Genomic DNA, 24,886 nt, shown 5'->3' with positions numbered 1-24,886 from the left:
TTTGAGACGGAGTTTCACTCATGTTACCCAGGCTGGAGTGCAATGGCGCGATCTCGGCTCACCGCAACCTCTGCCTCCTGGGTTCAGGCAATTCTCCTGCCTCAGCCTCCTGAGTAGCTGGGATTACAGGCACGCGCCACCATGCCCAGCTAATGTTTTGTATTTTTAGTAGAGACGGGGTTTCACCATGTTGACCAGGATGGTCTCGATCTCTTGACCTCGTGATCCACCCGCCTCGGCCTCCCAAAGTGCTGGGATTACAGGCTTGAGCCACCGCGCCCGGCCTGGAAAATTATTAATGTAGCAGTTCTGGTCACGTACTTTGAAGTACTTTATCTTCTAGGGAAATCTGAAACTCTTTTAAGTAGCTCACTCTGGGACTCAGCTGTCTGTGCTTTGCTCTTCTCTGATAGAGCAGTTTACCAGATGTGCATGTGACCATCTGAGTGGAACAGCTGTGCAGTTGAGATGAATTGCTGATAGAGCTGTTGTCCTGGAACTGTCTGGTTGCAGGAGCAGTGGTGCCTTCCAGTGGGTCTGATGAGATTCGAACTGAATGTTTGAATATCTGTTATCAAAGCTAGATTTCAGTAGAAACCGCAGGGAAATCTGTCTGCTCATTTAGAATGTTTGAGGCTTCTATTTGAAGCTGCATTTCTCTTTGAGCAGATGTTCCATTATTGCCAAATTATAAGTTTGAAGATTTCAACAGTGTTGCCCTAAAAGCTAATTTTATTTCAGTACAGTAACATTCAAGTTCTGTTGGGCTGTGTTCCCTTTGGTTTAGCAATGAGATTTTTTTTTTTCTCCTCATCACAGCTTTGGAAACATGATGAGCAAGGAGAAGCGAGAGGCTGTCAGTAAAGAGGACCTTGCCAGAGCGACTTTGATCACCATCACCAACAACATTGGCTCAATAGCAAGAATGTGTGCCCTTAATGAAGTAAGGGGACATGGATTTCTTTAAGTTGCTCTAAGGAAAATACTGAACTTAAGTGGGCCCCATCATGACACATCATATGTCTGTCTTCTTAGAACACTGCCTAAATGTAGTCATTTGGGGTGGGGTTTGTTTTAGCACAAAGTTAAAACTCTTCAAATACAGATTAATCTTCATTTTTTTTAAACTGAAGATAAACATTGCTACTTGTCTAGAGGTAAGATGACATCTTTTGAGGAGAAAGTAGAGGAAGAGTGGAAGGTAGCCAGTGTTCCAGATATTGGGGACTGTTGGGGGTGATGATGGATGATGATGCTGAATGTAGGCTCCACACTCACCGCTGAGCTCTAGAGGCCCTAGGGAGGAATCCAGAGGAAGTCACTGAAGCTGGGAGAAGACTGAGCAGGCCGAGGAGTGCCCTCCTTGGCTCCCCCACCTCAGCAGAGCTGCGTCTTTGTGCTTTCAGCTTCTTTACAGTGCTGCCTTGTAGCATTCAGGTCAAGCAGCATTGTACAGGGCTATGAAAGAACCAAGAATGGGCTGCCCTTGGGGAAAGAGGATCTAGGATCTAGTTGGTGCAGCTTATGGCTTGTCCCTATGTGTACAGTTCTTAAATTATTCTTTTTATTTTTAAAAAATTATTCTTTAAATAGAATATAGGCATGTGGCTTAAAAGGAAACCTTAAAAGGTACAAAAGGATTTGTCTCTTTTTAAATTAAAAAAAAAAAAAAAAAAGAAACTGTATCAGCATCAAATAATTAAACATTTCTTTGTTTGAATATCATAATTTCTTTTTTCTTTATTGTATGTTTCCTGTGCTTATGTATTTTCAGAAATTTTAGTTGGTGTGCATACCACAATTTGTATTTTATACTTAAATATTGTACATTTTATGGGTATATGTATGATCAAATTCTTTTATATCATAATTCACATAGAGCTGGGCATTTGCTTGTTTGCTGATAACTTGGCAGTAAGCATTTTTAAGCATGAAGTTATTCTTCGGTTGAATTTTATTCTTGATACGGGGCTTACTTAGGAATGGGATTTCTGGTCTACAGAAATGACCATGCTCGTGAATTTGGTGTGTATCGCCATGATGCCTTGCACAAGGGCTGCACCAGTTTAGATCATCTTTAGCAGTGAATGAGTGGATTCATTTTGCTACAGCTTTACTGATGGTGGTGGTAGAATTTCAGTTGCTTTTTTTTGGCTAGCTTAATAGGTCTAAAATTTTACTTTCTTTGATAATTAGTGGTTTGAATTTTCCCCTGCCTGTTATATTGTTTGTATACTTTGCCTGTTTGTGTCACTGTCATTTTGAATTGGGGTCATACTGTTTTTTCCTTTTTTTAAACTTACCTATATAAAACATTGTATTCAAAACTAGTTATTATTGGTCACAGTTTATGTAAATGTTTTTCCTAATCTGTTTTCTTCTTCTGTGACATTGTCTAGCATGCTTTGCAGTGGGTCCAGAGTTGTCTGGGGATCAGGTTTAAGTAGCCCTGGACCAACTGGACTCAATTTGATCAGCAGTCAAATTGTTGCTAAGAGCTATGCACATGGTGCTCTATTTGGGATAGCTTTTATGAGAAGATAGAATTTAAGATGACAACTAACTGCCTTTTTTTGGTGTGCTCAGAACATTAACCAGGTGGTATTTGTTGGAAATTTCTTGAGAATTAATACGATCGCCATGCGGCTCTTGGCATATGCTTTGGATTATTGGTCCAAGGGGCAGTTGAAAGCGCTTTTTTCGGAACACGAGGTAAGCTGACTTGTTCCTTGTGGTATGTTACATACATAAAGGGCATGTGGGGCACAGTGGAGTGGGACTTGAGGTAGAGGTGAAATGGGCTGCGGTGTTTCTTTTGTTTTTTGTTTTTTTTGAGATGGAGTCTTGCTCTGTCACCCAGGCTGGAGTGCAGTGGCACGATCTTAGAGCTCACTGCAGCCTCTGCCTTCTGGGTTCAAGCAATCCTCCCACCTCAGTCTCTTAAGTAGCTGGGATTACAAGTGTGCACCACCATACCCGGCTAATTTTTGTATTTTTAGTAGAGACGGGGTTTCACCATGTTGGCCAAGCTGGTCTCAAACTCCTGACCTCAAGTGATCTGCCCGCCTCGGCCTCCCAAAGTTCTGAGATTACAGGTATGAGCCACTGTGCCCAACCTGTTTTGGTAGTTTTAACTTTGTAATGTTTAAAAGCTATTTCTTCCTTGATACTAATGCAAAGTAGATTTTGGATTAATTATAAGTTTAAGGAATTTTATAGAAAAACTCTTGATGAACATACATTTCTGATGCCATATTTTTGTCTGAACTATCCTTTATATTTTTTCTATTGCACTGAGTATAAGTGCCATTACTCCGGGTTCTGCTTTTTTCAGTATCAGTTTTTATGTATTGTTGTAATTCATATGCCATTTATTTAAGATGCATGTTCTAAAAATAGAACGGTAAAATGAATAGAACGGTAAACCTTTCAGACTAGAAACTATCATAACAACTTAAGTACAATTGTAGACAGGCTGGAGATGACAAAATGGAAAATAATCAAGTTGTTCAACCTGATAGCCTGTCTTGGAAAGCACTCTTATTTTTCCTGTTTGGGGAAAAAGGCAGCCAGAGGTATGGAAGGCGGGGGTAGGGGTTCGTTCTTCCCTTCTTGGTTGTGGGGCAGTTGAACTATTATTTCAAGTGTTTTTGGATTTTAGATGCTGTTATTATGAACATTTTTCAGAATTGTATTGCATATTTAGTTTGTCTGTGAATTAAAGGAAATCAAAGTCCAGATAATAGCACAGATTTGAAGTGCTATAGAGATTATTTTTTCTTTTAAAGTTACTTTAAGTTTTTCTCTTTAAATTGCTTTAGTTCATAGTTGAAAGTCCAAAGTACACAAATTCCCATATCAAGAAGCTTAAAGCTGCAGTCAACTAACTTAGTTTTAAAATTCTAACATTACTGCATTTGTAACCAGCACTGAATTGCCATTAACTTTCTTATAGTTCAGTATTTCTGTATACATTGTTTTTGTGATCTCTGACATTTTATTTTGCTATTAGAATTTTTAAAACGCGTCATTTCTTTTTCTGCTTTATTTCTACCTCTTGCTTAACCTTTTCCTGGGAGTTAACCTTTAAAACAAACAAAAAACCAAATAGGACGCAGTGGCTTACACCTGTAATTTCAGCACTTCGGAAGGCTGAGGTGGGCAGATCACATGAAGTCAGGAGTTTGAGACCAGCCTGGCCAACCATGACCTACTTGGCAAAACCCAGTCTCTACTAAAAATACAAAAATTAGCCAGGCACAGTGGCGGGCGCCTGTAATCCCAGCTACTCAGGAGGCTGAGGCAGGAGAACCTCTTAAACCTGGGAGGCGGTGGTTGCAGTGAGCTGAGATGGCACCACTGTACTACAACAGCCTGGATGACAGAATGAGATTCTGTCTCAAAACGGAAAAACCAAACCGATATCGTCATAATAGTAATAAGCCCTTCGTGAAATCTGTGGTTGCATTTTGTCCTTTTTTCTCACCAACTTTGTTTTTTCTACTGGTTAGCTTAGTTGGTTGGTTTGTCCCTGTGTTTTCAATTTGCATTCAGGCCTTTGACTCTTGTGTTGATCTCTGCACTTGTGGAACTTTATTTTAGCCACTCTGAGTCTTGAAATACTCTCTTGCCCTCACTTGAAGTCACTGTTTTTTTGTTTTTGAGACAGAGTTTCACTCTTGTCGAGCAGGCTGGTATGCAATGGTGTGATCTCAGCTCACTGCAACCTCTGCCTCCTGGGTTCAAGCGATTCTTCTGCCTCAGCTTCCCGAGTAGCTGGGGTTACAGCATGTGCTACCACGCCCGGCTAATTTTGTATTTTTAGTAGAGACAGGGTTTCTCCATGTTGTTCAGGCTGGTCTCAAATTCCCAACCTTAGGTGATCTGCCCGCCTCAGCCTCCCAAGTGCTGGGATTACAGGCGTGAGCCGCCAGGCCTGGCCCCATTGAAGTCACTTTCAGTTTTGTTGTGAAAGTTTTGTATAGAGTCTCTCAAGCTTTTGTCTTTCATCCTTTATTCTCATCTTAGCATGTTGTGGTTTATAACTATACCTGTTTCTGTCTTGATAGCAGCATCCCGGTCTTCAGTGGAACTCTCTCTCTCTCTCCATATATATATATAATGCTCTCTATTTATAATGCTTAACTTTATCTTCTATATTTTTTATTATAGAATTAAAGGAAAAGAAAGCTATCTCAAACAAATTGCATAGTGTACTGTTAAGACAAACACCCTTGCATCCATATTCTAGCTGTGCCTTGTCCTGTAGCTGCTGCTCCCGCACATCACAGATTGGTGTGGCTGCCTTTATTTATTTTATTTTAGTTTTATCTTTACACACCAAAACCAAAGATGGTCAGTGTGCCTTTTTTTGTTTTTTTTTTGAAATGGGGACTCACTGACCCCCAGGCTGGAGTGCAGTGGTGCAGTCCTCTGGCTCCCGTGTTCAAGTGATCTTCTTGCCTAAGCCTCCTGAGTAGTTGGGACTACAGGCATGCACCACTGCACCCGGCTAATTTTTGTATTTTTAGTAGAGACACGGGGTTCGCCATATTGGCCTGGCTGACCTTGAACTCCAGACCTCAGTGATCCACCTGCCTCGGCTTCCCAAAATGCTGGGATTACAGGTGTGAGCCACTGCACCTGGCCAATACGCCTTTCTTCTAAATTGACAAATAGAGTGTAACAAGGCAGGCTTTGGCCTCTGTTGTTAGATCATCTGTTTCTTGAAGAAGCTTTTCTTGAAAGATAGAGTGGTATTTATGATGTTTCAGAGACTTGTAGTGTATTACTTAAAAAAAAAAATCTCATGCAAGTCTTTCAGGATCTTCTCTTATTTCTTTTTAGTTATTTCCTTTAAAAAGTAGTCTGATACCTTATCTTATGGGTTGGAGACCCTGATGGATTCTGCATCGTTTTAGGATTCACCTCTGATTCCTGCTAGCATTCTCTTTTCTGTCATTGTGGGGTTTGCCTCATTTTCTCTAAAATAATATCCCTGTGTTTGGTTGTGAGTTCTTGGTTGCAGGTGACCTGACTGCTTGCTTCTGGTGACAGTACAGTACTTGTCCTCTCTTAGCTGCTGCTTCTCTATCTTAGGAGGGCTGAGGGCTGCCCTCCCTCAGGGAGCCTCCGTCTTCCTCAGGCTTTGCTCTTTGGTCTGTGCCTATCTTCACGTTGCCTCTGGGTACTGTTGTTCATTCCTGTGCTGCCTACTTCTGGGCCAGTGATCCGTGTCTGGTGACCACCCAGGCACAGCTGCTTGGCTGCTGTGGGCACCTCAGCCTCCCCACATCCTGTAGGGAACTCACACACTGGCCTTGCTTTCAACATCTCTTACTCCTATGTCCCCATTCTCAGGGATGCTGCCTTTCCCTGCTGTCCTCGTCCCCTCTGTTAGGACTGAATCTTGAATCCATCCTACCTCTTACTCTCCCTCCCTCCCCAGCCCAGTCGGGGGGACATCCTCTGTGACCTGCTTCCCCACCTTCACCTGCTTCATTGCACTTCAGATCCCATCTTGTCCTCATTCCTTAGTTGTCTGGAAATGCTCCTGGCCTCTGCTGCTTCTCACCTCCTCATTCCCCAGAAACAGATTCTGTCTCTTACCAGAGGTGACTGAGCTGCTGCTAGCCTCATAGCTCCTATCGGCCCCACTGTGGGCTTGGTTTTGCTCTTATCACAGTGTTCTGAAGTGTCTGGAGAATCTAGGACATCCCTCCCCAAATGGGGGACTCCTCAGGGCGTTTCTGCTCCTAGGCTGGCCTTAGCCCTTCTGGGGTGCTTAGGAAACGGGTATGCTGTGTGAAAGGCAGCGTCGGTTTTAACACTAGTCATCACGTGTATGGTGATCTGGATAAGTCTAAGGAAAATTGCACTTATTTTTGGTGTATTTTCTTTCAGGGTTATTTTGGAGCTGTTGGAGCACTCCTTGAGCTGTTGAAGATCCCCTGATCGTTACCTGGGGAGGGGTTCCCGAAACCTTCCACAATGGGATCTGTGGACTTTCATTTTTTTTAAGAGACTTACTCAATTTCACGACTGTGTACTACCCGAATCAAAGTGAGAAAGGACGTGTATTTTTCTAAGTCATCAAGATAAATTCTTAAAAATTCAGTCTGAACTAGCAACCAGGAAGGAAAGATACATTAAAAACAACAACAAAGTGGCCCATGTCCAGGCAGTGTGAGGATTTGCTGTATATAAGTTGCCCTGCTGTGTATTTTTTGAAATCTCTGTATCACTCACTGGAGATGCTTCAGAAAGGGAGCTGCTTTGTGTTCAGTTGACTGTGGTTTTGTGTCTTTTTTGAACTTGCTGAATGAAAGGCAGGTCTACAATGTGTTAAAATCTAATCACAATTTGTCAATATGGTCTTGGCGATCATCTGTGCATTACTCTGGTTTGCATTAAGCCTGCGTGTGAACTTGCTGTAAGACATGTTTTATTTTAAGGTTCTGCAAACTTAATTGGGCAAGTTAATTGTGTACCTGAAACTTAACAAGCGGTTTTTGGAAGGGCAGTTCCACGTTACTTTACACTAAATGCTGGGACTGAATGTCTGGAAAGACAGGACTTTTCTTGGCAAAATTTCCTTGGGTAGTTGCGGGGGTGGGGGCGGTGCTGTTCTGATGAAAGTGGGTACGTTGGCAGAAGCAGCACAATCTGAAGGACTGACGAGTCAAAAGGGCCACCAGAATCGACACCTCAGGTAATCAGGGAGAACCAGTTTTTTCTTTCAGGCTGAGTAGAAGAGGAAGAAGGGAGGTGTCTGTCAATGAACTCGGGGATTGGGGGTCCTTCAGGGCACTGGCACTTGGGAATTGAGGCTCAGAGACTGCCTAAGGAGAGTGCCAGGCTGCATGTGCTCTTGGCAGGGGCTGAACCTTTTCTTTCTGCTGTGCAGAATAATTTCAAAAGCCTTTCCCAAGGAGAGAATGCACATTTCATATCTGAGGTCTTAAGTGATGCCCATGTCAGTGTTGAAAACAAGGACAGGCCTGTACAAAGCAGCCTTGGACCCGGAAGGAAAACCCCAAGGCTCTGCAGCCTCACTGCTCCCCTATTTAAGGCTGCGCTCAGTGAGGGATGGGCAGGGTGCCTGCTAGCCGCATGGGGGCAGCAGGGCACCTGCGCTGCATCTGGGGTGAGAACTCTGATGTGTGGGTAGGGTCAGCCAATCGCTGTTCCACTAGGCATGGCCACCTGTGCAGTTGCACCTTGGCACTCGTGAAATGTGGCGCTGCTGCACTGGGACCCTATGTGGGTACAGAGCAGGACGGCCACTGCATAGATGGTGATTTTATTCTCTGGACAGTGATTGGTGACCCTCCTTATATCCTTATCCCTGCTGCTGTGCTTTGCAGGCTCCTGGCCTATCACTACCACTGACGCCCTAATCCTGAATCCCTCTGCCCTCCTCTGCTCCTGGCAGCATTTTTGGTGGCCTCACTCTCCTCTAGTGTGTAGCCACCAAAGATGGTACCACCATTTTCCTGTTTGTACCACAGGATGCTGCTCCCTGGGCCAACTTCTGGGAACTTAGCCTCCCATGGAGGCCCAGGCCAGGGCCTGCCCTTCAGAGGCGCCTGTGTTGTGGTCCTCCTGTCTCTACTGTGCTGACTGCATTCAGGAGGTTGTCCACTGCTCGACGTGGGTCATCATGCAGCTCTTGCTGTTTCCACAATTTAACAGAGAAGGAAACTGAAGCCCAGATGAGTAAACCTGGCCAAGGCCACTCAGTTGGAAAAGAGCAGAGCTGAACTCAAACTCAAGACTGTCTGGCCCTGGTGCCTGAGTTGGGAAGGCACTGTCCACCTCCCCTTCTGCCTCGCTTTCAGCTTCCTTCTCCAGAGAAACCACTCCATTTCCTCATGTTCCACCTTGTGCTCAATACACACCGTCACTCCACTCCACAGCAGGATTTTCTTTATTTTTTGAGATGGAGTTTTGCTCTTGTTGCTTGGGCTGGAGTGCAGTGGCGCGATCTTCGCTCACCACAACCTTGGCCTCCTGGGTTCAAACAATTCTGCCTCAGTCTCCCGAGTAGCTGGCATTACAGGTATGTGCCACCATGCCTGGCTAATTTTATATTTTTAGTAGAGACAGGTTCTCCATGTTTGTCAGGCTAGTCTCGAACTCCCAACCTCAGGTGATCCATCTGCTTCAGCCTCCCAAAGTGCTGGGCTTAAAGGCATGAGCCACTGTGTCCTGGGTTTTTCTTTTTAAGGTGGAATTGTCACCCAGGCTGGAAGTGCAGTGGCATGATCTTGGCTTACTGCAACCTCTGCCTCCTGCATTCAATTCTGCCTCAGCTTCCTGAGAAGCTGGGATTACAGGTGCACGCCTCTATGCCCAGCTAATTTTTGTATTTTCAGTAAAGACGGGGTTTCACCACGTTGGCCAGGCTAGCCTCAAACTTCTGACCTCAGGTGATCTACCTGCCTTGGTCTCTCAAAGTGCTGGGATTACAGGCTGAGCCACTGCACCCGGCTCAGCAGGGTTCTTGATGTGCCACCATTGAATCCCATACCACTGAGTCTGGCGTTAATTTCACAGCCTCATCTCAGTTCTCACACAGCAGAGCCTGCCTGCCTGTCCTGCCTTCTGTGCCGGCTCATTCTCTGCTGAGTTAGCTGTGGCTGTCCTCACCCTCAGTCGTGGGTCTCCCCAAGCAGTCGTTAGCATCACCTTGACTGATTTCCAGGGAACACCTCAGCCAGGCCGTACCTCTCAGCTCCAGCTCCGAGACACTGCCTTGTCTGTATATTTGCTGGTCTCTATGCAGAAATGTCCACATCCTTGTCCCAGCTTACTGTGGTCTCACTACCTGCAGCTTGCAGGGTGCCTATAAACTTAGTGTCCTGACCATTGCCACTTACCTGTCCTCTCAGCAGCTGTCCCTTCTAGTCTGCCCTTCACTAGTGGCTGTAAAGGGGGCTGTGACCATGGTCCATGTGAGAAAGGCAGGCCTGAACTAAGAAGTGGACGGCCAGAATGGAGAGGAGATGCTTGGAGAGCTGTCTTGGGAATTGGTGACTGGATACAGGGGAGGGAGGGGAGATACCAAGGGCACTTGGGCTCATTTGTAGACTGCCTGATTTTGAGACTCCAAATAGGCTGGGTTGGAGATAGATACAGAGCTGAGAATGATGTGTATGGAGGTGGGCAAAGTGAGGGGATTTAATGAGTTCTAAGGTGGGGTGAGAAAGACAATGGAGAGGTGAGCAGTGACAGAAGAAACTGCAAAGAAAACAACTGCTCAGGGAGGGGCTGGCCAGGCGCCTATGGCTCAGGAGACTGAGGGAAGAGAAGCTCTCCAAGCACTTGAATTGAGGTTGCCCACATTTGGCTGAAAGATCGTGGCTGGCCTTGATGGAAGCTGGGAAGCCACAAGGCAGAAGCTGACTTGGAGAGGTCCTGGTGAGAGCGGCAGCAGCCAGTCTCAGGCAGGCTTTGGATAAAGAGTTTTTTTTTCCTCCTGACACTAGTTATTTCCAGGCCTGGGATATACTAGGGGGTTGGGGTGGGGGCAAATTAGGGTGGTGTGGCCTGTGGAGGAAACAGGCTTAGTTCTGCTTGCCGGGCTCAGTGGCTCATTCCTGTAATCTCAGCACTTTGGGAGGCCAAGGCGGGTGGATCATTTGAAGTCAGGAGTTCAAGACCAGCCTACCCAACATGGTGAAACCCTGTCTACTAAAAATACAAAAATTAGCCAGGCATGGTGACGGGTGCCTGTAATCCCAGGTACTCAGGAGGCTGAGGCAGAATTGCTTGAACCTGGGAGATGGAGGTTATTGCAGGGAGCTGAGATTGTGACACTGCACTCCAGCCTGGGTGACAGCAAGACTGTCAAAAACTCAGGTCACCCTGGTTGGAAGACTGCTTATCTGTGTCCAGCTTTTTGCAGAGCTCAGGGAGGCCAGGAGACCTTACCCTCCACTGTACTCTGCATTGGAGGGTTCTGTTCTTTCGGGCTGTGGTGGCCTGGCACTCTCTTCACCACTGACCCCAAACCCCTTGCACACCATGCCATAGGCGGGGACAGGAGATTCCATCACAGTCACCCAGTGCTAGTTAATAGCTCTGATAGAATCACACCTTGAGTTTCCAAGTCATGCTGTTGGTGCTTAAGTGGCACATGGATGACTACAGTTCCCTCCATTCAAAGGCACATGTGCAATACTATTTCTCAAAATTTGCTTTTATTTACATGTTTGAGTCAATTACATGCGTGTTTTTTTAAACAAGAGTGATTAGCAAAATGCATTAAAATTTTAAAATAGCAATTAAATATACAAAAATATAGCTTACAAAAATGCAAATGTTTAAAAATATTCTGCTGCAGAATTTTTAGTGTACAAACACGTCTATGAAACCTGAGGCTCAGCATTTCATAAACTTTTTTTTGAGGGAATTACACAATACCTAGTGAGGAAACCCAAGGGCCAAACTACAAGAATACAGTGCCCTCTTTCCTGGCAATGATCTGTCAAAAGACCCAGAGGCAAGTTATCTGCAACAGTAGGAAGACCAGCTGTAACCAGAAGGGACTTCCTAACACTGGCTACACCTGCTTGCTCCTTCCCCGCGGCACTGGTGGGGTCCTGGGAGGGAAGGGAAGATGGAGAGGAATAGTGTGCAGTGGGCCTAAGATGCTGACCCACCAGGCTTGGACTGGTACAGGGAACTGAGAAGAGTTCCCTCTAGCACTAGTCGACTGACACTGGTGGGACCAAAGTTTAGGTACAGGTCCCTGGGGCATGGAGGTGTTCTACCTGACCCTGTCACAGAAGTGAGGACCGGATGGTAAGCCAAAGATGCTGACACTTGGTCAAAAAGGGGAGTACATCTTTGCATCTTGTAACAATTTGGGCTGTATAGCTGAATTGGCAAAGTAAGGTTTGCTGAATAAGCCCCGTTTTTTCTTCTGATATCCCCGCTCAAATGGAAGCACATTCCACAGCACATGGGAATCCCTTATTAATCTTATAAGTTACTAAAGAACCATGACCCAAAATTTTCCAGTTATCAACTGGATATTTAGGCATGAATTTGGACACATCCATCTTAAGAACTCTGTAACAACTACAGGAAAAGACACACCCAGGGCCAGAGATTCTACAAATGCCTGAAGGGTGGAGTTGATATACATTTTTTTCTCAAGTTTTGGGATACGGGGCGGGTTCCAATTTTAATCCAGGGGAGGATCTGGGCTGCTGCTCTAGGGGGCAGGTACACCAGGAGGTGGGTGTGGACTGAGAGGCACTGGGCAGCTGCTGGGAAGCAAGGCACAAGTCTGTGCTGCTACCCCTAGGGCTGCCTGGAGGAAGCAGCTCTTTTATCACTGGGGACAAAAATGAACTTAAAAACAAGATTTGTGAGGTAATTTCTATTGTCAGATGGAAAACGATGGGTAAGGAGAAAGTTCTGTAGGAAGCATTTTCTTTTTGAGATGGAGTCTTGCTTTGTTGCCCAGCCTGGAGTGCAGTGGCATGATCTCAGCTCACTACAACCTCTACTTCCCGGGTTTAAGCAATTCTCCTGTCTCAGCCTCCCGAGTGGCTGGGATCATGGGCATGTGTCATCATGCCTGGCTAATGTTTGTATTTTTAGTAGAGACAGGTTTTCACCATACTGGTCAGGCTGGTCTCAAACTCCTGACCTTAGATTATCCACTCACCTTGGCCTCCCAAAGTGTTGGGATTACAGGCATGAGCCACCATGCCTAGCCAGAAGTACTTTCTTTTTAAAGTGTGTGCAAACAGTAGGAAGGCCAGCCTGGGCAACATAGTGAGACCTGTCTCTATGAAAATTAGCCAGGGGTGCTGGTGTGCACCTGTAGAGTCAGCTACAGACTGAGGCAGGAGGCTCACTTGAACCCAGGAAGTTGAGGCTGCTGTGAGCTACAATGGTGTCACGGCACTCCAGCCTGGGTGACGAGACCCTGTCTCAACAACAATAAAAAGGAGGGAAAGGGAACAGCTCCATGAACTGACATTCAGGCATATCCACAGTTAACTATGACTCACTGTGTGCTTGCTCAGTAGCTAAGATGTCTGCCCCACAAGATAGAAGCCTTCAGTTGCTGCTGCTCAAACTGCATCAAAAACACAAGAGCTTGCCTAACAGACCATGACAGTTATGGCCAGACATCACCATTGGTCCTCACCTGGAACTGGCCAAGGTCGGGGAGGGCCCAGCAGCTGTCCAGGAACCTGCAGAGGCTGTTCAGAGCTGGGAGACGCCTGTGACACTGCTACTGGCTACAGAGCCTGATCTTAAGGTCCTGTCACAGATAGAAAGTCAATAAAAAATCTGGTTGTGCTCTTGGATTAGCTAGGCATTTGGGGTAAGGGAAGGGAGGGACTGCCTTTGTAGAGAAAACTAAAATTCCAGGCTGGGTGCGGTGGCTCATGCCTGTAATCCCAGCACTTTGCGGGGCTGAGTTGGGCAGATCACCAGAATTCAAGAGTTTGAGACCAGCCTGGTCATCATGTCAAAACCCGTCTCTACTAAACATACAAATATTAGCCAGGCGGACGCGCCTGTAATCCCACCTACTTGGGAGGCTGAGGCAGGAGAATCACTTAAACCTTGGAGGTGGAGGTTGCAGTGAGCCGTGATGGCACCACTGCACTCCAGCCTGGGCAACAGAGCGAGACTCCATCTCAAAACAAAACAAAGAAAAAACTAAAATTTCAGTGCATTGCAATCAAATGAAAATATGTCTTACTCAACAGAAATGTAATTGCAAAAACATCCCCCAATTCTGGGTTCACGTTTTATATTCTGATTTCTGGGATGGCTCTTCCCACATTAGTAGGATTGTTCCTTGAATACACTTGTATCATGAGAAGAGGAGAAAAATTATACCCACACATACACATACACGTGTGTACATGCAAATGATCTCTGGAAGGATACCCAAGGAACAAACTAAGAGGAGGTACTCCTGGAGTGTGCAGCAGAGCTTTCTGGGCATCAGGAACTCAAGGAAGGCTTTTAACTACTTTATGATTTGTGATATATAAAAATGAAAATTAGGCCGGGCGCAGTGGCTCACACCTGTAATCCCAGCACTTTGGGAGGCCGAGGCGGGTGGATCATGAGGTCAAGAGATTGAGACCATCCTGGTCAACATGGTGAAACCCCGTCTCTACTAAAAATACAAAAAAACATTAGCTGGGCATGGTGGCGCGTGCCTGTAATCCCAGCTACTCAGGAGGCTGAGGCAGGAGAATTGCCTGAACCCAGGAGGCGGAGGTTGCGGTAAGCCGAGATCGCGCCATTGCACTCCAGCCTGGGTAGCAAGAGTGAAACTCCGTCCCAAAAAAAAAAAAAAAGAAAAAGAAAAAAGAAAATTAGCCAGTTGTGTTGGTGTGCACCTGGAGACCCACTGAGGCGGGAGGATCACTTGAGCCCAGGAAGTTGAGGCTGCAGTGATCTACAATGGTGCCACTGCACTCCAGCCTGGATGACAACCAGACCGTGTCTCAACAACAAGAAGTTGAGAGGGAAAGGGAGCAACTCCATGCGAATGGACCACCTATTCAAAACATTAAGAAAGGAATACTCAGCACTGAACAAGTCAGAGTTCACTGTGGGCAAAGGCAGATTGAGATGACCAAGGAGGAAAGGGGCCAGGTGAACCTGGGACCCAGGGAAACCCCCTACAGCTCAGGAGGCTCTTGGGCTGAAGTTCTATTCCTATCATGATGGCAGAGGAGCCCATGTAACCCAGATGATGTTATGTGGCATCAGCAGCCTCCATGATACCAGGCCTGCTGCTCACCAACCAGTCTCTGGGTACCAGTAAATCCTCACAAGAGGTGGCAGTGATGTTATTACAATTCCTGGGTGGTAGATAAGGAAAGAGACTAAGAGGCTAACCTGCAGAAAGGCCTATGGCTAGTGAGTGGCAAGGGGCGATTCCATCACTCTCAGCGCACTGCCTAGAGCTCTGGGGATACCGTCCTGGATGTATTTCGTAACTCCCAAGAAGCCTCTCAGAAAAATAATTCCTAGTTGTTCAAAGTAGCTTAAAGCGGTATTAGGCCATGGAGATGACATGATTTTGAAGTGGGGTTGTGAAAAAGGACAAGGCCTGAGGCCATTCCTCTGATGGACCCAAGGGGCTTGGCACTGGGGAAAAGGATCTTCAAGAACAGAGTATCTGGCAATGGTGGGAGGTCCCTGGTAATCCTCAGCTCACACCTTCCCAGGGGCCACCTGCCCCTATTTGGCCATTTCTGTCCTACCTTCCCCGGATAGGCAAGCACAAACTCCAAGGACCTCATCTGTTAGGGACAGGCCTAACCAAATCACTCTTGGCAAAAAAAAGCAGCAGATGTCAACTTCTAGTGTCTGATGCCAACCCAACCAGGAATCAAATCAGGATGGTTTTGTTCCGTTTCTGAAGACAGCTGAGTTGAGCTGTCCTGCTAGCAACTACTAATGATTCAGCCACCAGTGGAATCCAGTTGGGGCTGAGTTATGCTCCACTAACCCACAGCAGATTAGCAACATTCTATCTTTGAGCTGCTTAACACACACACAAAGTATACCAGCCAGTGGTCCAAGAGCAGACCAGAATCCCCATGCATCTCAACAGTTAACAAGTCCCAGCAATTCCTGGAGAAAGATGCAGAAAGGGGTTCAAGTCTCAGCCAAGAGAGTATAAAGGGATCCCTAACACATTCTTTAAAAAATGGATTGTCTCTCAAACAAAAACCCTGTGATTTTAATCAGAATTAAAGGAGGATGTAAATTAAAAGGCCTTCTATTTGCATGTACAGCAATGCAGATGCACAGGAACCTGGTGGAGGACCCCAGATGCAGGGAGCAGATATTTGGGTTGTGTTGATAGGAGTTGCAGGAACTACTGCTAGTGACACTAAGCTTGCTGCAGAAGGACGTCGCACCAAGAAAAGGAGATGACTATGAGCAGAAAAAACTCTCACTGTTCCAGCTTCCAGCCCAATTCTAGCAGAAGGAATGCATTTTAAAATCACTCCACATTCACATGTGCTGAGAAGGTGGTTAGTGGTCCCTCATCTGGGCAAAGCAGACCCAAGCTGGTGCCGAGTGCAGAGTGCAGAGCATTCTTGTGCTTTCCTCTCATGGCTGGAACTATCTGGGCTGTGTGCCCTGGTCCAGTGCTACGTATCAACCCCCTCAACATGCCTGTGGCTCTGACACAGGGAGATGAATTAATTTTTGTTTGTTCAAATACACGGACTTGGTGAGGCTGTCTTTTGTTAGTACTGATTCACAGGGACAGAAAAAGGCTGCAACTGAAAGACTAGAATCCTACAAAAGCTGTGAGCAGCAATAATTTGCAGTATTGATCATAGGAAGTTCCTCTTTTGAGAGGAAAAACATTCTCTTTCCTATTAGAGCCCCATAACAGAGAGGTGACATCTGTTCCATGGCCATTCCCTGGAAAATGGTGGCTGCTGGCCATTACTGACGCTAGTCCAGAAGCAAGCCTCCTTCTGACACTGGTCACCAAAAACAGTTCACTATAAACTGCGTGTTTTGCAGCATTAACTCTATCGTGCTATAAACAGAGAATGCAAAAAGATGGTGAAAGCAGGAGTGCACAGATAGTTCTTTCCATGGGTGCCAGACAGGCTAAGGCTTTCATATAAAAATATTCCTCACTTTCCTTGTCCTGTTTAGGAAGCAGTCCAGTTTGGCATACCACAAATAGGTCACACATAGGAAATGGCCTATTTTGGCCAACTGGATTTGTAGTTTTCCAAACTGGATTCTGTCCAGCACTTTTCTAGACTAATGGAAAATTTCCCCCCATCTGACCCCAGCCACCTGAGCCAAGGACAGGTTCCCTCTCATAAGAGGATAGAGGTTGGATTCCAGAAAAAAAAATCCTGGAGTCATGCCATGAGCAGAGTAGCAAAGCTTCCTCCATCCATTCTCTGTCACACAGACTGTGTGAAAAACCTCCCCCACTCACATCTGTGGGATGGAGAGGAGCAAAGCAGTTGAGGAGGAATTGAGGCAGGTGCTCCTAAGATGGAGGGAGGCAGACAGCAGGGCTGTGGAAAAGAATTTTCCATCTGACCTACTGCTGCTTTCCATAGCTAATTTATACAATATTCACAAATCCTAATGGACTGAGTCATTTCTAGAAAAGTTGGACAGAAAGAGCCAAGAGCAGCATGCGTTTCTCTCCTATAAATACACTTTCAGTTTCGCAAGTCCAAATACTGAGGCACACACCAACGGTGGACAGCCCTGCAGGAGCTTCCTGAAACTATTTACAATTCCGAGTGGATCACCGGCTTCAGAATTACACAGGGATCTTATTTGGGATAAAGTGTTAAAAACTGAATGACAGGCATTTGTTTTTTCTGAAGTGGAAAGAGAGAGAGGGCAAGAGAGGGAAGAGATGGAAGGAGGAGGGGGAGAGGCCAAGCGGTTGGTATCCCCTTTGTCCAGCTGGGCCAGGAGTATGGGCCATTCTCAAAAAGCCGCTGCTCTTTGGAGCCACTTGAGGGGTTCACAGTGGCTCCCTCCTGAGGCAGTGGGCCCACAGCAGCTGCAATGAAACCACACTGCACATGTGGGGATGTGGGCAACCGGCTGGATCACTCAAGGACAGTGTGGGCTCAGGGTCCATGCCCTGCTCTCGATGAGCCTCACTGGTGCATAGAAAGGGGAATGCTAAGAGGAAATGGCTTCTGACCAGGCCTTTCCAAGTGTATCTAATGTTTTCAGCTCAGATGATCTGACAGCAGGTGTTGTGATCTTGAGGGGGAAATGGGTGGCGAGGGACACTGCTACTCAAGGCCCTTGGGTTCCAAGATGGTCTTACCAAAGGAATATAAATGGGCCTTGTGGGCACTGCCTCACCAACCACTTGTGGCTGGTTATGCTGGTTTTACTTGGCTCAATGGCTGCAGGAGGGTTTGCTGCTACAAAGGCCTGCACAGCCTGCACAGAAACCCATCCATCTGAAGGTGGGGGTGTGGCTTTAACGACCTGCTCTTAGTTCTCTTCTTTACCCTCCTGCTTGACACAGAGATGAGGCTCCAGGAGAGAGAGTGTAATGTAGTAGGAGCCTCTCACGAAGTTTCTTGAGGCAAACCCGCAGGCTCATCCACTCCTCTTCTCTTGGCAGGGGGTAGTGTCAAAGTGCTTTGGTTGTCATAAGACCCAGACACCTAGGTTCCCAGCTTGGCTGGCCCAAGAGTTCTTCATGAAGCAAAAGAAGTGGCAGCTGGTGTCCTCGATAGAGAGCAGCCAATACAGACACCACTTGTGTTCTTCCTGGCTCCACACAGATGTTGTGTCCAGCAACAGTCTGATCCTTGTGGTAAGCTATACAATGTTCTCTGCCCCGGGGAGGGGCCCCTGAGGGGGTCCACGGTCCTGCTTACTGTGCAACTGGGCCAGCTGTAGAACTGGCATGTTGCACAGGGGACACACTTTACGAACCTCCAGCCATTTAATAAGGCACCTGCAGAAGGAGACACCACAGGGGGAAAACATCAGTCCTATGCTCATGGCACAGCTGTTGTGCTGAAGAGTGAACTTATCTGTCACCCAGACAAGATCTGCTGTATGGTCCAAGGAGCTCCCCAACTAGGTAGTGAACAATGTCACCCCTTGGAGAGAAGGAAGAGACAGACGGAAGGAGGGGGAAGAGGTCAAGGAGTCAGCAATCCACTCCTCCTTCTCCAGAGCCTCCCATCTTCTGCGTGTGAAGCCACACATCACATGTGATTCCCTCAGTTGCCCATGACTTCTTAAAGAACAAAGTACACTGAGGAGGGAGGTGGCAAGTAGGAAAAATAAAATTTTCTTTTTTTTTTTTTTTGAGACGGAGTTTCGCTCTTGTTACCCAGGCTGGAGTGCAATGGCGCGATCTCGGCTCACCGCAGCCTCCGCCTCCTGGGCTCAGGCAATTCTCCTGCCTCAACCTCCTGAGTAGCTGGGATTACAGGCATGTGCCACCATGCCCAGCTAATTTTTCGTATTTTTAGTAGAGACGGGGTTTCACCATGTTGACCAGGATGGTCTCGATCTCTTGACCTCGTGATCCACCTGCCTCGGCCTCCCAAAGTGCTGGGATTACAGGCTTGAGCCACCGCGCCCGGCCGAAAAATAAAATTTTCTAATAGAAATACAAAACACAAAATTAGAAGAAGAAATACTAATATATCTGCAGGAAGTGGAGGAAAGGGCCTCACATTACTATTTATATCCAGACTTTACGTTGATTTTAAATAACAATGGTTTTGATTTAAATACGTTTTTAGGAGATGGAGGCTCTCATTGGAAAATTCCAGCTAAAGGGCTATTTATTGCCTGGGCTGCAAGTGCTATGGGCTCACTTGGCTCTCTGCCCATAGTCCTGATGTGGTGGTCATGTTCCACCACTCTGCTCTCTCCTAATGTCACGCATGCACACACACACACACATCCCACCTGCAGGGTGCTGTCAACTTTCTACATTTCAGACCAATCATGAAGCCATCAAGCCTGTCTGGCATTGCCCTAAAACTTAAAAGAAGTTGGTCCATGTCCCTCAAACTCGGGTCTCATTAAATAATTCCATACCAATACTCACTTTCTGTGGAAGGCGTGCTTACATGGGCAAATCCCCAACTCATCTCGAGGCTTGAAGTCTTCTAGACACACTGCACAGAGCTGAAAGACAAAGGTACAAATGAAGCCAAGTGTCTGCTAAGTACCCTCCCAGGTACAAAGTAGAGGGCAGGTTCCTGAGGCTCAACCATTTGAAAGGACTCATGGCCGGGCACGGTGGCTCAAGCCTGTAATCCCAGCACTGTGGGAGGCCGAGGCGGGTGGATCACGAGGTCAAGAGATCAAGACCATCCTGGTCAACATGGTGAAACCCCGTCTCTACTAAAAATACGAAAAATTAGCTGGGCATGGTGGCACGTGCCTGTAATCCCAGCGACTCAGGAGGCTGGGGCAGGAGAATTGCCTGAACCCAGGAGGCGGAGGTTGCGGTGAGCCGAGATCGCGCCATTGCGCTCCAGCCAGAAAAAAAAAAACGCAACTCCAACTATAAAAAAAAAAAAAAAAAAAAATGAAAGGACTCATAACTCATTAGGCAAAAGAAACAGGCCCAGCCAGGTACGGTGGCTTATACCTGTAATCCCTGAACTTTGGGGAGGCTAAGGCAGGAGGATAGCTTGATCCCAGGAGTTCAAGGCCAGCTTAGGCAAGAGATTGGGACTCTGTCTCTACAAAAATTTTACAATTAGCTGGGCGTGGTAGTGTGAGCCTAGTGAGGCTGAGGATCCATCTTTCTTGAGGGATTGCTTGAGTCCAGGAGGTCAATGCTGCAATGAGCTGTGATCACACCACTGTACTCCAGCCTGGGTGACAGAGTGAGACTCTATTTTTGAAAAAAAAAAAAAAAAAAAAAAAGGAAAGAATAAATGAATGAAAAAAAAAAAAAAAGGTCCAAATGGATGAGAGTCTCCTGCTCTTCCTTTCCCACATGTTCAAGGACATAGGCAGATGGGAGAAGACAGAAAGCAAGAGGCAGCTGCCTTACTTCAGTGCCTCAGAAGCGTGGGACTGAAGGAGGGTTACTCTCACATCCGCCAGCTTAACCTGCTGTCGCTTTCTTGGTGTGCCAAAGGGCTGGGCCTCCCTGGGTTCTCTACCTGCTCAGCAGCATAGACCTGACTCCCAAGCCCTGGCAATCTTTTCTCCCATTTTTATGGTACAGCTTGCAGTAACATGCTATTTATAGTTCCTGGGGCCTCCCACTTTGGGCCTGTCCTTCTGTCAGTGTCTGTCTTTGTCATATAAAAAGTTACTGAAGACGGCCGGGTGCAGTGGCTCATGCCTGTAATCCCAGCACTTTGGGAGGCCAAGGCGGGCAGATCACGAGGTCAGGAATTTGAGACCAGCCTGACCAACATGGTGAAACCCCATCTCTACTAAAAACACAAAAATTAGCTGGGTGTGGCAGCATGCGTCTGTAATCCCCGCTACTCAGAAGGCTGAGGCAGGGGAATCACTTGAACCCAGGAGGCGGTGGCTGCAGTGAGCTAAGACAGTGCCACTGCACTACAGCCTGGGCGACAGAGCAAGACTCCATCTCAAAAAAAGAAAAAAAAAGTTACTGAAGGCTCACTAAATTAACTCATAAAGATGTGCAGATGGGGCTAGGACTGCTCTCAGGCGATGACTAGTCTCCATAGCTTGGAGAGAGGCCTTCTCCTTCGTGCCCAGGGGCTTGGTTCCCATACTGCTTCCTGGGCATTCACCAGTACCCGTGGACACCATGTGTTGCCACACTGACCCATTTTACAGACGAGGAAACAGAAGCTCAGGAAAAGAATGTTGCTTGAGGCCATTTAGTTGGAGGGTGGCAAGGTCTGTTGCACTGATGTGCTACTGCAGCATTTCTCTCCCCTGTCCAGTGGTTGAACTCCTTCCTCCCTACTTGCTTCCCTATCCATTCCCAATCCTGGTTCAGGCCAGCACCATTTCCAGCCCGGACTGTTGATGGCTCTGCTGTCATTAGTTTCTTAACCTGTAACATGTAACCCAGTCTTCTTCAGTTATGTAACATGATCTAGGCAGGACATGTGGCTCTTGGTGCCCAGTGGCCAGTGCCGTGTTGGTTTTTAAACATCCTTGCTGAGGTAGCTTTCAGGGCCTTGTGTGTACGACAGACAGGATCTTCGAAGGAGGGGGAGAATGGATAACTCCCCACTAAGATGGCACGGGAGCAGGGAGGAGGGCAGGATAGGTGGCTGGCCTTGGCTCAGACACACTAGCTATGTGGCCTCTGCCCTCAGAACTCCTCCCGGAACACTGTTCCTTCATCTGTACAATAAGGACATGACCTGCCCCACCCCACAGAGGGCTGTCATCAGCTCAGCTTGGGGGACAGGGCTGAAGACACAGTATGGCAGTCTACCAATCCGTTGTTTTTATTGACGTCTACATTTTATAATGGAAGCACTGTTCTTAAACTCATTTTTGTTTTCTGAAGGGAGGCTGAGAACAAGCTGTGGGTAAAGTAAGAATCCAGCAGTTTCAGCCTAGTGGTTATCTTTCTGGGCCTCAGCTTCTCACCTGACAAGGGGGAATGATGCTCCCATTCCTAGACTGTGATTGGCCATCTGGCCTTCAACAGCCAGTTTTCCTCCCAGTCCTGCCTTCCAAAACAGGGTCAGGACTGTCCTCTGGAGATTCAGCACTGATCCTACTGAAGCACAGGTTGGATGAGTTGCTTATTTTTATTCACTTACTTTTCCAGGACCCAAAATTAGATTAGTAGCCTTTCCAAAATGGAGTTGCTATTAATAGTATAATGCATTATTATGTTTTGAATAAACAAATCCTAAAACGATAGCCTCCTGAGAAAACACAAGATAAACTCTGACACGTTAAATGCTAAAGGTGACCAAAGTCAATGGCAATCACAAAAAGAGAAAAGCATCAGGTGACTTCCTAGAAGTTCTCTGAGAACCAAACTCATTTTACAACTTTCCTTTACAGATCATATTTTGCAAATAAACTTTCCTTTCCAGATTCAATGAGATTATTTCTCCAGTGTGACTTCCCATCACCATTCAAAAATTGAGATATGATTAAAATACTATAACATTCACTCCTTTAAGTAATGGTACAATTCAGCAGTTTTAAAGTATATATTTCTGCAGCCATCTTTACAATCTAATTCCAGAACATCTACATCAAATGCCACCCCCACCCAGAAAAAGCCCATATTCAGAGGCAGTCACTCCCCATTCTCCCCTTTCCCCAATCTCTGGCGACTAACTACTAATCTACTTTCTTTCTTGATGGATTTGTCTAATCTGAACATTTCATATAAATGGAACCATATACTATGTAATCTTTCATGTCTGGCTTCTTTAGCAAAATGTCTTCAAGGGTCATCTATATTGAAACATATATCAGTACTTCACTCATTTTCATGGCTGAATAATATTCCATTATATGTATGTACTGCATTTTGTTTACCCATTTATCTGCTGACGGCCACTTGGGTTGTTTCTACCTTTTGGCTATTGTGGACAACACTACTATAAACATTGTTGTACAAGTATCTGGTTGAGTCCTTGTTTTCAATTCTTTTGGGTATGTAGCAAGGAATGGAATTGCTGAGTCATACAATAACTCTATGTTTACCTTTTTTGAGGAGCTACCAAACTGATTTCCAAAGTAGCTGTACCATTTTACATTCCTACCAGCAGTACATATGAGTTGCAATTTCTCCATATAGTCACCGATACTTATTCTTGTCTTTTTTACTACAGTTATCCTAGTGGGTGTAAAGGGGTCATTTCCTTAATGACTAACAATGGCGTGCTTACTGACTACCGCATATCTTCTCTGGAGAAATGCCTATTAAGTCCTTTGTCAATTTATTAGTTGGCTTATTTTTTTATGATTATGATTAATATTTTTCAGGCAGAGTCTTGCTCTGTCGCCCACCATTGCTGGAGTGCAATGGTGCGATCTGTGCTCACTGCAACCTCTGCCTCCCGGGTTCAAGTGATTCTCCTGCCTCAGCCTCCTGAGTAGCTGGGATTACAGGTGCCCACCACCATGCCCGGCTAGAGACGGAGTTTCACTATGTTGGCCAGACTGGTCTTGAATTCCTGACCTCGTGGTCTGCCCACCTCAGCCTCCCAAAGTGCTGGGATTACAGGCATGAGCCACTGCACCTGGCCTTTCTTTTTATTATTAAGTGGTATGGTAAGGGTTCTTTATATATTTTAGACTGAAATCCCTTATCAGATAGCCAACTAATTTTGACAAAAGTGTAAAAAGCATTTCAATGACAGAATAGCCTTTTCAACAAACGATGTTAGAGCAACTGCACATTCATAGGCATCAAAAACACGCAACTTAAGCAGAAGCACAACCTAAGAACAACCAAAGCACATGACACCTAATGCAAAGCAACCGAAGGAAAAAATAGATAAACTGGACTTCATCAAACTAAAAAACTTTTGTTCTGCAAAAGATCCTGTTAGGATGAAAAGACTGGGAGAAATATTTGCAGACCTTTTTATTTTGCAGAGTTCTTACTGAGTTCTAAGAGTTCTTTGTACATTTTGAATACCAGACCCTTATCAGATATAAGACTTGTGAACAGTTTCTCCTTGTGGGTTGCCTTCACTTTCAGGATAATGTCCTTTGAAGTATAAAAGTTTTAAATTTTCTTTTTGAGACAGTCTTGCTCTGTCACCCAGGCTGGAATACAGTGGTGCCATCACAACTCACTGCAGCCTCAATCTCCCCCTCTCAAACAATCCTCCAGCTCATCCAGCCTCAATCTCCCAAGTAGATGGGATGACAGGCACACACCACCACACCCGCTAATTTTTTTTTTTTTTTTTTTGAGACGGAGTTTCGTTCTTGTTACCCAGGCTGTAGTGCAATGGCGCGATCTCGGCTCACCGCAACCTCCGCCTCCTGGGTTCAGGCAATTCTCCTGCCTCAGCCTCCCGAGCAGCCGGGACCACAGGCACGCGCCACCGTGCCCAGCTAATTTTTTGTAGTTTTAGTAGAGACGGGGTTTCACCATGTTGACCAGGATGGTCTCGATCTCTTGACCTCGTGATCCACCCGCCTCAGCCTCCCAAAGTGCTGGGATTACAGGCTTGAGCCACCGCGCCCGGCCTAATTTGTTTTTTAAGTAGAGACAAGGTCTCGCTATGTTGCCCAGGCTGGTCTCAAACTCCTGAGCTCAAGCAATCCTCTTGTCTTGGCCTCCCAATGTGTTGGGATTACAGGAATGAGCCATCATGGCTAGCCTGATGAAGTTTAACTATTTTTTCTTCACTTGCTTGTGCTTTAGATGTCATATCTAATAATCCATTGCACAATCCAA

The 24,886-nt window shown here is 46.1% G+C and overlaps 2 protein-coding genes and 1 long non-coding RNA gene across 5 annotated transcripts in view; 1 reads left to right on the top strand and 2 right to left on the bottom strand.

Moving 5' to 3' along the window:
• PANK2 (pantothenate kinase 2) overlaps window positions 1–7,568 on the top strand; it is a 33,499-nt gene extending 25,931 nt beyond the window's left edge. Inside the window, 3 exon segments of the mRNA XM_032295517.1 lie at window positions 820–943; window positions 2,587–2,712; window positions 6,904–7,568. Of these exon segments, the coding sequence (XP_032151408.1) occupies window positions 820–943; window positions 2,587–2,712; window positions 6,904–6,954 (301 nt within the window). The 3' untranslated portion in view covers window positions 6,955–7,568.
• LOC116562964 overlaps window positions 1–14,107 on the bottom strand; it is a 20,354-nt gene extending 6,247 nt beyond the window's left edge. Inside the window, exon 1 of the long non-coding RNA XR_004274148.1 lies at window positions 14,068–14,107. This is a non-coding gene — a long non-coding RNA (uncharacterized LOC116562964). The remainder of the gene's footprint in view (window positions 1–14,067) is intronic.
• A 1,614-nt stretch (window positions 14,108–15,721) lies between these two features.
• RNF24 (ring finger protein 24) overlaps window positions 15,722–24,886 on the bottom strand; it is a 75,139-nt gene continuing 65,974 nt past the window's right edge. For all 3 annotated transcript variants that reach the window (XM_032295526.1, XM_032295527.1, XM_032295525.1), the window contains 2 exons: window positions 19,598–19,677; window positions 15,722–18,484 (listed from right to left, as the gene is read on the bottom strand). In XM_032295526.1, the coding sequence (XP_032151417.1) occupies window positions 18,346–18,484; window positions 19,598–19,677 (219 nt within the window). In that variant the 3' untranslated portion in view covers window positions 15,722–18,345. The remainder of the gene's footprint in view (window positions 18,485–19,597; window positions 19,678–24,886) is intronic.

The sequence above is a fragment of the Sapajus apella genome, unplaced genomic scaffold (assembly GCF_009761245.1).
Source record: "Sapajus apella isolate SASKATOON/1434 unplaced genomic scaffold, GSC_monkey_1.0 scaffold33, whole genome shotgun sequence".
Lineage (NCBI taxonomy): Eukaryota > Metazoa > Chordata > Mammalia > Primates > Cebidae > Sapajus > Sapajus apella.
This window is presented reverse-complemented; position numbering and strand designations above follow the sequence as displayed.